The sequence below is a fragment of the Sabethes cyaneus genome, chromosome 1 (assembly GCF_943734655.1).
Source record: "Sabethes cyaneus chromosome 1, idSabCyanKW18_F2, whole genome shotgun sequence".
Lineage (NCBI taxonomy): Eukaryota > Metazoa > Arthropoda > Insecta > Diptera > Culicidae > Sabethes > Sabethes cyaneus.
The window spans coordinates 41,374,750-41,386,863 of NC_071353.1; the positions used below are offsets into that span (position 1 = coordinate 41,374,750).

At 42.1% G+C, this 12,114-nt stretch overlaps 1 protein-coding gene across 1 annotated transcript; it reads left to right on the forward strand.

Annotated features, from left to right (window-relative positions):
• The first annotated feature begins 4,981 nt into the window (after positions 1-4,981).
• Positions 4,982-9,319, forward strand: LOC128745607 (uncharacterized). The gene has a single exon (XM_053842684.1). The coding sequence runs from the start codon at positions 4,982-4,984 to the stop codon at positions 9,317-9,319; it is 4,338 nt and encodes a 1,445-aa protein (XP_053698659.1).
• Positions 9,320-12,114: the final 2,795 nt, after the last annotated feature.

The following is a 12,114-nucleotide window of genomic DNA, read 5'->3' on the forward strand; positions in this document are numbered from 1 at the left end:
CATCATACACACGTACTCCCAGCCTTGAACCACTAAATGATCAATGTGACGAGTACTCCTTGGCGTCACCAGTCACTCAATTTTCACGAGTATCCCAAGAAGAACACATCGTATGCCCTCGTTCAATGGCAATGGAACACAGCCTCCGTTTAATAGTGCTGCCAACTCGAGCAGTTTATGCGAGTTTCCAGATTCCAAAAAGTTATTACGTCTCTAACAGGCAAAGCCGAGTTTTCGATCAAAATGACCATGTAATACTTTTGCAGAAACTTTCCCGACTTGGTTCTTCCCAACAAATGGTCGAATGGCTAAAATCGTATTTCAGCGGAATTTATCGATATATCTGGAGTCCCTCAAGGCAGTAATTTGGGACCTATGCTTTTCCTACTGTTCTTTAACGATGTTACGTTATTCTTGGGTGTTGGTTAGTGTATCCTGATGATTTGAAACTGTTTGCTACCATCTATCTTCTATCTATTTATATAAGAGGCTTATGTTTGTACCGAAAACCAGGTCTCTGAAAGGACGTCGTAAGAGGCTAATCGGTAACTAAAAACAGGTCCCTGACAGGACGTCATGCCTTCGTAGCAATGGATTGTATTCTCAGTCACCTGCACTGGTCGACTGCTGGACTGCTCGATTGCTCAACTGGTTGACTAGACTGCTCGACTGGACTGGTCGATTAGACTGCTCGATTTGATTGCTCGACTTGATTGCTTAACTGAACTGCTCTACTGAACTGTTCGATTCGACTGCTCGACTCAACTGCTTGATTGGACAGATCAACTTGACTGTTTGACTGAACAGTAGAGTGTCCCAAAATAGCACTATGTCAGAAAACCCGGGAGCTCAACCCTCAAATGATAGCTTAAGGTGTCACAACAAAACTTTTATATGACGTCAACATTGGTTGCCGCGATTTAGGGGTCGCACATTTGAGTTTTATGAAAAAATGGCATTTTTCAGGAGTAAATTCAGAAAAATATTTTTAGAAATGGTAAAGTGGGTAAAAAAGGTACTTAACTATTTTTTTCACAATCATTGGGATCTGATACATTCATAAAAAAGTTATGGTGGCATGTCTGGAGTCATATTTGGTTACAAAAATTTATTGAATTTGGCAAAAATTTAAAATTTTTGAAATTTCATTTAAATAAACGTCAAAACAGGGTATCGAACAGTACCTCAGAGTAACGTAAGTATGCTGTATAGATGGTAAATTTTATGACGAACAACTTTGCCAAAGAAAGTACGGACGTATGTTCAAATCTCGCTGAGGCATTCACGTTTTTCTGAAGGCGGGACCAAACATATTTTCGCAATTTTCAAATTTTAGTAGTTCCACGTGAAAAAGGTAAATGATGAAACTTGAAGTATTTATTCTAAACGTTACCTACGTGTTTGATGCGAAGAAATATGCACCTTCCACAGAATTTAGCACCATTTAGGATCAAAAATCACTTTAAAAAGGGCGTATTTATTTTTATAGGTACTATATTTGAAAAATCGTATCTCCCGAAACTAGGGTTGCTCCAAAATGATGCTTAAGCGTGAGATGTAGAAAATTGATTTTTAAACCTGAAAAAATAAACACTGAAATATTTTTGACCCTTTTTGTACTATCAGTAGATGGTAGAATCAGCAAGGTGTATTCAGACAAATTGAAAGGTAATACAGTGGTTTACCGATTTTATCTACCCATCTGAAAATTTTTGGTAGATATATTTGGAAAGTAGACAAATTTGGGGAAAAATAAATTGCTCCAAAATAATTTAAATGAACGAAAAATATTGTTAATGTTGACGATTTTCTTCAATTGTGTATTATTTCAGCATAATTTTGCGCATAGGGCTCATTTTATTCATATCAACCATTAGCCATAATGCACATCAATTCAGCATATTATGAAAAAAGGCATATCGAAATTCAAAATTGTTCCGATTTTATTCAAATTTTGTGTACTTATTCCTTTGCAGTAAATTTTAGAACCGTATTTTTATTTGGCACTTAGGGTTCTCTTTTCTGAGTCAGTGTGGTCCCAAAAGTTACCATTTTTTCCACCTTTCCTTCTTTAAAAATTCATAACTTTTGATCTATTGGACCGATTTGAATGATGTTGATACCAAATGGAAAGTATTTTTATGAGCTTTTCAAAAAAAATACTGGACTGAAGCCCAGTTTTTTTATTATCGCAAAAACATTGAAAACATTCACTTTTTGTGTAGACCAAAGAAACTCTTAGTTTTCATAAAGTGTCGAGAATACAATGGAGACGCATGGTTTTTGTTTTTACTAGTAATAAAAGGGTTTTTTGACAAAGAAATGCGTCTCTAAAATAAAACGCCATGCGAGTTCATTACATTTTCGTATCTTTCTTTCTTAAAAAAAGACTATCTCAAAAACTAAAAATGTCACATCTGTTTTTTTGATATCGTATGTATACAGCTAGCTTCAATGGCAATTATTAAAAAAAATAGATAACGAATATTTTAAACGTTTTAAGTGATTTTAAGGGTTTCCTACAAAAAATGTTTTTGCAATCATAAAAAACTTTGAACGTCAGTTTACTGTTTTTTTTTTTTGATAAACTTATTAAAATACATTTTTTTTTGTAATAAAATCATTAAAATCGATTCAATGGTTCAAAGGATGAGAATTTATAAGGAAAGAAAGGTGATAACCATAGTTCCTAGCGGAGACGAGGTGCGCCCGTTAGCGTTACGGTACAGAAAAATCTCACAAAGGGTCATTGTGAAATGTTAAAATTATGCGTTACAAAATAAATGGAAGTTACTTTGCGTATTTGACTTCAGCATTATTATACCCATTCTGTGTATAATTACACACCACAGATGCCATATAGTAAACTACAAATACAAAAAAATATTCTCTGTTATGCATAAATTCATGAAATCTTCCAAATTTTCATGTCGCACGGTTAAAATAACAATTAAAAATAAAGGTAGATAAAACCGGGTCCAAATGGTAGACAAAATCGGGGGTACCTAAAATCGGGTGTAGATTAAACCAGGTGTAGATATAATCGGAATACCACTGTATTTATTGTAGTTGCTAACTTGGTAATATAATACGGATAACATATGAAAAGGCACGTTTAAAATAAAAAAATAAAATCTTAAATATCAAATATCTTAAATCAAATATCTTAAATACGGCTGCATTTAGAAGCTAATTATTATTTTGAACACGTGTTGTTAAGCACATACGAAGTTGTTCTTCAAATTCAAATTACATATATGTATAACGAGAAATATAAGAAAAATAATAAGAAATATAATAATAATCTTAGGTTACAAAATATTCATAAAAGTCGTTGTTCTACAAAATCCTTTGATAAATGTTGCACCATTTCAGAAAAAGTCTCAAAATGCACTAATACACACCACTAATTTTCCAAAAAAAAATTCGAAGTTACCATTTCCTGTATATTTTAATTTTACATTTTTTCCTGACTTTAGAACACAGTGAATTTTTTTTTCAGTGTTTTAAAACTCAATTTTCAAAAACTCATGCTTAGGCTTCATTATGGAGCAAACCTACTTTCAGGAGATACAATTTCTCTAACATAGTACCTATTAAAATAAATACGATCTTTTTAAAAGTGATTCTTGAGCCTAAATGGTGCCAAATTCTTTGGAAGGTGCATGTTTCCTCTTATCAAAAACGTAAGTGACGTTTAGAGTAAATAGTTCAAGTTTTTTCATTTACCTCTTTCACATGAAACTGCTAAAATTTAAAAATTACAGAAATGTGTTTTGTTCCCCCTTCAGAAAACGGTGAATATCTCAGCGAGATTTAAAGATACGTCCTTACTTTCTTCGGCAAAGTTGTTCGTCATAAAATTTCCCATCTATACAGTGTGACGTTGCTCTGAGACACTGTTCGATACCCTGTTTTGACATTTATTTAAATAAAATTTCGAAAATTTTAAATTTTTCCCGAATTGAATAAATTTTTGTAACCAAATATGACTCCAGTCATGCCACCATAACTTTTTTTATGAATGTATCAGATCTCAATGATTGTGAAAAATATAGTTAAGTACCTTTTTTCACCTACTTTAACATTTCTAAAAATATTTTTTTGAATTTACTCCTGAAAAATGCCATTTTTTCATAAAACTCAAATGTGCGACCCCTAAATCGCGGCAACCAATGTTGACGTCATATAAAAGTTTTGTTGTGACACCCTAAGCTATCATTTGAGGGGTGAGCCCCCGGGTTTTCTGACATAGTGCTATTTTGGGACACTCTACTGAACAGCCTAATTTAACTGCTTGACTAGACTGCTCGATTTGACTGCTCGACTTGACTGTTCGACTCGACTGCAAGACTCAACTGCTCGACCCAACTGCTTGACTCGGTTGCTTAATTCGGCTACTCGACTCGCCTGGTCAACTCGATTGCTTATCGCGATATCATATGATCGGTGTTAAATCAAACCGGATAATTCAAACGATCAAGAATTTTCTAAGCAACCTGTTGCGGCACCACTGGCAACCCTACCGGAGGTGAGAAGCGCTCCTGAACAGTGAGTGAAAACTGTCATCGCTACGACCTGTCATCGTGACGAATTGTCATCGACGGAAGTAAACGGAAGAAGAAAAATCAAACAAAAGGCTAATTGAAGTAAAGTGGTAGTGTAGGAGTTTTTTTATGATTAAATTGAAGTAATTAAAGAGAATTTGTGCTTTAAAAAGGTAAATTAACTTTAACTTAATTTGTAACATTGTAAATCCGTATGGAGAATGATTTTTAGGAGTTGAGAGATAGTCAAGTGAGGTTGAAAATTTCGGATGAAGTAACTAGCGTGAACTACTCATGTGGGTATAGATAATTACAAGTTATTGTTACAAAAAATGAAGTTAACTAAAATAAATGATTACAGTTTTTAGCTGTCTATGATCGAGAATCAAGCTGCTCAAAAAATTAGTTCCGGAAACGTCCGAACATTCTAAAAAATGAGTAAACCTCGGTCAAAGTCGAAGCAACCTAACCTCGAAGAGGATCCAGACAAAACGGCGTACAACTGTGCGATTTGTACTCGGCCGGATCACGAAGACACACATATGGTTTGCTGTGATCATTGTCAAAAATGGTACCACATCGGGTGTGTCGGTGCCACTGAAGCGGTGGAAAAAGAAGATGAATGGATATGTCCCGAATGCCGTGGGTCCGGTACTGCTGCAGAAGAGGTAGATCCCGACCGCGAAGACGAAGAGATTGCAGCTGCAATGAAAGCGTTGGAACAGCAGAGGGAAAAGTTAAAGAAGAATCAGGCTCAGAAGCTTAAGCTGGCTCAAATGCAGTTAGACCTGGAACGAGAGAGGTCGGAAATGCGGTGGGATACAGAAAAGAAGATTCTGGAGATGAAAATTAAGGCAGAGACAGATTTTAATAATAAACGGGAATCCGAGCGTCAGAAGTTACAGCAGGAGTTAAAACAGCTCGTTGGAAAGCGATCCCAAGAGGAAAAGGAGCGAAAGAAGAGTTCGAAGAAGTCCGATGCCGTCGGGAAAAAAGAGGATATGGTGAATCCTAAAGCGTTCTGCGACAACAACGTGAACCATTCGACTCCTATTCCGTTAGCTGGACCTTCGGGGTTGAGTATCGGCAAAAAACATCCCAAACATGGAGGAGCACTGACGCCGGCTAAAGCCCAAACCGGTGATAGCAGCACTTCCGAATCGGAATCCAATAACAGCAGTCGTTCCGAGACGGAGTCTGATGAAGAGGAAACCGAAAGGAAAGGTAAGCGTGACATCGCTAGGATTGGACCGACCAAGGCGCAGTTGACAGCACGCCAGTTCTTGTCCCGCAAGCTTCCAACGTTTACCGGGCGGCCAGAAGAGTGGCCCATGTTTTTCAGCAGTTATCACACGTCCACCGAAGCATGTGGGTTTTCCAATCTGGAAAATTTAGCCCGTCTTCAAGAGTGCTTGAGGGGTGCAGCCAGAGACGCAGTTTGCAGTCGCCTTTTGTCACCGGATGCTGTGCCCCAAGTAATGGAGACGCTCCGTATGCTTTACGGACGCCCCGAGCAGCTTCTGGATACACTTTTAGCGAAAGTACGGAAGGCCGATCCGCCGAAGTCGGACAAGTTGACGTCGTTCATCACCTTCGGGGTGCTCGTCCAACAGCTCTGCGACCACCTCGAAGCATCGAAATTGGAGGACCACGTGAAAAACCCTATGCTCATCCGTGAGCTAGTAGAAAAACTGCCGGCGACTACGAAAATTGATTGGGTACGGTACAAGCGGCAAACAGCGACGGTGACACTGCGTACTTTGGCAGATTTTTTGTCCGATCTAGTATCCGCTGCAAGCGAAGTGGTCGACTACTCCGATACGTCGGCTCAAATCAGAGGTGGTAAAATGGGGAAAGCGAAGAATGCCACGAATAAGGAACAGGAGAGCTACGTCTACACACATGGTGGATTCGACGGTACCGGTGAAATAAATAAGCAAGGTCGAACACCCTGCGTCATGTGCGGACAAACAAATCATCGCTTACGTAATTGCGAGAACTTCCGCAAGCTCAGTGTGCCACAACGGAAGAAAGCGGTGGATAAATGGGAACTATGCCAGATATGCCTCAATGCTCACGGAAAAGCGAAGTGTAAGCTGAATATTCGCTGTACAGTGGGAGATTGCTCAGAGCGTCACAACAGCCTACTACATCCTGCCGAGGCTCAGTCGAACTGTAACACCCACAACGTTTTCAACAAGAATTCGATTCTTTTTAGGATGGTGCCGGTTCGGATATTCAACGGGGACAAGAGCGTTACGATAGTCGCGTTCCTAGATGAAGGATCGTCATATTCACTGGTCGACAGTTCGTTGGCTAGGAAGCTGCAATGCAACGGTACTACTCAGCCGCTACGTATCTCCTGGACCGCTGGGGTCTCTAGATTGGAAAAAGATTCACAGCGATTACGGTTGACGATCGCAGCGTGCGGTTCAAACGAAAAATTCATTTTGCGAGATGTGTACACCGTGAACAACCTAAAGTTACCAGCACAGTCCATGAGTTTTGCTGACGTGGCCGGAAAATATCGACATTTAGAAGGATTACCTGTAGCCGATTATGCCCCGTCTCCACCGATGCTTCTGATTGGGCTCAAACACATCGAAATATTCGCCCCGTTGGAATCGCGCATCGGTCAACCAGGCGAACCGATTGCAGTCCGTTCCAAACTCGGTTGGTCGATCTACGGGCCACAAGGGTCAATCACCGGTGAAGGTTTTGTGGGACAACACTCGTGTGCCGGGTTGTCAAACGAAGAGTTGCACGATCTTCTCAAGTCGCAGTACGCTCTCGAAGAAAAGGGAATTTCGGTTGAGATGCTGCCAGAATCGGAGGAGGACAGAAGGGCACGAGACATTTTGGAGGAAAGGACAGTTCGTGTCGGCGATGGCTTTATGACCGGATTGCTTTTCAAAGAAGAAAACCCCACGTTTCCGGACAGTCTACCGATGGCGTTGCGGCGCATGAAGAGTTTGGAGAAAAAACTGTCAACGAACCCACAATTGGAAGTGGCAGTAAAGCAACAAATTGTGCAGTACCTGGAGAAGGGCTACTGTCATAAAGCGACGAAGGAGGAGTTAAATTCTGCTGATCCAGAAAAGTGTTGGTACTTGCCGCTGAACGTCGTCGTCAACCCAAAGAAAAATAAAGTTCGCCTTGTATGGGACGCGGCGGCGGAAGTAAACGGGGTGTCACTTAACTCCAAATTAATGAAAGGACCGGACTACTTAACGTCGTTACCGTCCGTGATAGTCAAATGCCGGGAACATCTCGTCGGGTTTGGAGGTGACATCCGCGAGATGTTTCACCAGCTTAAGATCCGGCCGGAGGACAGGCAGGCCCAAATGTTCGTGTACCAGAACGAAATCTACGTGATGGACTGTGCGATATTCGGCGCTAGCTGCTCTCCTAGCATGGCGTTGTACGTAAAGGACAAAAATGCTCGAGATTTCGCCGACCAGTTCCCCGAAGCATACGAAGCGATCGTCCACAAACACTATGTGGACGATTACTTTGATAGCACTGACACCGTTGAAAAGGCAGTCCAGAGAGCGAGTGAGGTAAGATTTGTGCATTCTAAAGGGGGCTTCGAAATCAAGAGTTGGGTATCCAACTCCCCCATTTTCCTGGAGCGCATGGGGGAAACGGAAAATAAGGAGGCAATTCACATTGATTCGGCCAACCCCGAACGAGTCTTGGGTATAGTTTGGGACACAAGAGACGACGTTTTCACGTTCACAACGAAGATGCGTGACTCGTTGTTACCGTATTTATACGACGAACAGGTGCCTACAAAGCGTGTAGTGCTTAGCTGCGTCATGAGTCTTTTTGACCCTCTAGGACTACTGGCACCGTTCACCTTCTATGCGAAGGCGCTGATCCAAATTCTGTGGCGAATGGGCTGTGAGTGGGATCAAGTCATCGAAGGCGAAGCACTCGAAAACTGGAAATTGTGGACGGGTCACTTAGCTGATGTTGAGGCGGTGCAAATTCCTCGGTACTACTTCGGCGATGGGTTATCTCTCGACTACTCAACGTTGCAACTACACATTTTCGCAGACGCAAGCGAAAAGGCATACGGATGTGTAGGCTATTTTCGCATCCTGGCTGGTGGTATCCCTCGGTGTGCGCTGGTACAGGCGAAATCAAAGGTCGCTCCGATCAAACAAGTGTCGATCCCCCGGATGGAACTGATGGCAGCCGTCTTGGGATGTCGTCTGGCAGACACAATCAAAGAGAATCACAGCTTGACAGTAACGCAAGTTTTCTATTGGACGGACTCCCGCACCGTGCAGTCATGGATTGTCTCCGACCAACGGAAATATAAGCCGTTCGTGGCATTCCGGATCGGGGAGATCATCAGCCGGTCACAGCCATCGGAATGGCGTTGGCTGCCAACCAAGTTAAATGTAGCAGACCAATTGACCAAGTGGAACAAAGGCCCACAGCTGGTTTCTTGGTTCCGGGGTCCACAGTTCTTGTATGGACCAGAGTCTGAGTGGCCGCAGCATCGATCCACGAAACCGAATGTAGAGGAAGAGATGCGAACGGCGTTTTTGTTACACGACATCGAAGTACAAGCTCAGTTAGTGGACGTGTCCAGATTTTCCAAGTGGAACGTGCTCGTCAGAACGCTGGCATGTGTGAAGAGGTTTATCGACAATACGGACCAAGAGGCTAGGAAAGGCTATCGAAACAGTTCCAGCATCAACGAACGTCAAAGCGTTGGTCATGACGAAGTTGCAGACGATCGTGAAACCATTGACCCGTGAGGAGTATCAAGTGGCAGAGAGAGCGCTGTTGAAGCTTGCTCAGGTTGAAGCGTTCCCGGACGAGGTTAGAGTTTTGCTGAAGAGTCGTCGCACAGAGGGATCAACTGGAGTCAAACTCGAGAAGAGCAGTCCTCTCTACAAAGTTTCGCCGATGTTAGATGAGTTCGATGTGATTAGAATGGAAGGAAGATTATCAACAGCTGAGTTTCTTCCGTTCGAACTGCGTTTCCCGATAGTACTACCGAAGGGCCACCATATCACGCGGAAACTTCTGGAACACTACCATCAAAAGCTCGGCCACGCAGGACGAGAGACGGTCACTAACGTAGTGCGCCAGAGGTTCTATATACCACATCTTCGAGCCGAAGTCAGGAAGGTGATGGACAGTTGTATGAGGTGCAAAACTAGAAAATGCAAACCGGAAGCACCAAGGATGGCACCGTTACCTGTGCAACGCGTAACTCCCAATCGTCGTCCGTTCAGCTTTACTGGGGTGGACTTCTTCGGTCCTTTGCAGGTTACCGTTGGTCGGCGTGTAGAGAAGCGATGGGTGGCATTGTTTACCTGCCTTGTCACTAGAGCAATCCACCTAGAAGTAGCCCATAGTTTGTCAAGCCAGGCATGCTTGATGGCGATCCGGCGTTTTGCGTGTCGAAGAGGAATGCCAACGGAGTTTTTCTCAGACAATGGGACGAACTTCGTAGCGGCGAGTAAGGAGGTGATGAAGAACATCGGTATGAACTGTAGCGAAGTATTCACGGATGCGAGGACGAGGTGGAACTTCAATCCACCAGCAGCCCCCCATATGGGCGGGGCTTGGGAACGACTGGTGCGATCAGCGAAAGAAGCGTTATCAGCGATGGACGACGGGCGAAAGCTGACAGACGAGGTATTGCTGACGGTTCTGGCCGAGGCTGAAGACGCGATCAACTCGAGACCGTTGACATACATGCCGCAGGGGACGGATACAGAGGAAGCATTGTCACCCAATCACTTCCTTCGCGGCTACCCACCAGGTGGCACAGAATCGTATGTTGTTTCAGCGAGCGAAGCGGAAGCGTTGAAGGACAGCTATAAGCGGTCCCAATTGTTATCGGACAAGCTTTGGCAACGGTGGTTGTTGGAGTACTTACCGTATATTAACAAGCGGACCAAGTGGTACGACAATCAAAAACCGATCGAGCCTGGTGCCGTAGTTTACCTTGCAGACAACGAGAATAGAAAGACGTGGATTCGAGGAATCGTGGAGAAGGTTATCGAGGGCATCGACGGGCGCGTTAGGCAAGCGATAGTGCGGACAACCAAGGGTGTCTACAAACGCCCGGTAGCTAAGTTGGCGGTGCCTGAAGTAGGAGAGCGTAAAACTGGTTCTAGTGGTGGACCCTCACCAGAATTACGGGGCGGGGCTGTTGCGGCACCACTGGCAACCCTACCGGAGGTGAGAAGCGCTCCTGAACAGTGAGTGAAAACTGTCATCGCTACGACCTGTCATCGTGACGAATTGTCATCGACGGAAGTAAACGGAAGAAGAAAAATCAAACAAAAGGCTAATTGAAGTAAAGTGGTAGTGTAGGAGTTTTTTTATGATTAAATTGAAGTAATTAAAGAGAATTTGTGCTTTAAAAAGGTAAATTAACTTTAACTTAATTTGTAACATTGTAAATCCGTATGGAGAATGATTTTTAGGAGTTGAGAGATAGTCAAGTGAGGTTGAAAATTTCGGATGAAGTAACTAGCGTGAACTACTCATGTGGGTATAGATAATTACAAGTTATTGTTACAAAAAATGAAGTTAACTAAAATAAATGATTACAGTTTTTAGCTGTCTATGATCGAGAATCAAGCTGCTCAAAAAATTAGTTCCGGAAACGTCCGAACACAACCTTTTACTCTAATCAGACTACATAAATGTTGCAAAGAGCCAGAAGTTTTTATTCAATTAAATAAAATCCAATACGACCATAAAAACTATTTGTTTCAGTTTCCGGCTATGACTCTTTTATGTACAACATCTTAAAGCTATATTATGCAATATAAGAACTCAAAGAACTAATACTAATACTAATAGAACTAATGGAATGTATCCGTAGTTTTCGGAATTCTGAACAGACATTTATATTTTCCGGATCGTAAGATTCGGGCTAAGCTAGTAAGTAATAAAGACTACTGCTGCCGGTTGCAAGATATGCTTGATGTGTTTGATGGCTGGTGCAAAGTGCAATCTGAACTGGCTTATAGTCAGCGTTGCAAAATGCAAAGTGATGAGCTTTTATCGTATCAGAAACCCGATAAACTTCAATTATATTATTGATGGTATTGAGCTGCGCAAAGTCGAACAAGTTAACCCCTCTAAGGACTACATCATTTTTGGCACCGCAAAATTCACTAAAATGACCGTAACTTTTTTATCTTTCAATATTTTTTCACCAAATTTGGGAATTTTCCCAAAAATATTTTCTATTTTCATAATATCTACAGATAATAGTCATATGTCATATGGCCCCGGAGTTATTCCGGAGTTCCTTGGGGGACCGTGACATGGCTTTTTCAGATAAAGTTGCCAAATATTTAAAATTTGTTTGAAATCTGCTGATTTTTGTAAACATATCATCGACTGTGGACATATCAGTTACTTTGCCGCAGTTATGAGTCAATGCGCGCCATCCGGATCCGGGGGGACACTATGAATCCAGAACTGGTTCCGATAAAGGGACATTTCAGCATCAGTAAAGTATGTCGTGTCGCATATCAAAAAACATCAGCATTCGACAAAATAGTGATTGGGGATCATTTCA

Excerpts from the sequence above, each read along its gene's own strand:
- LOC128745607 (XM_053842684.1), top strand. The coding sequence starts at position 4,982 with ATGAGTAAACCTCGGTCAAAGTCGAAGCAACCTAACCTCGAAGAGGAT.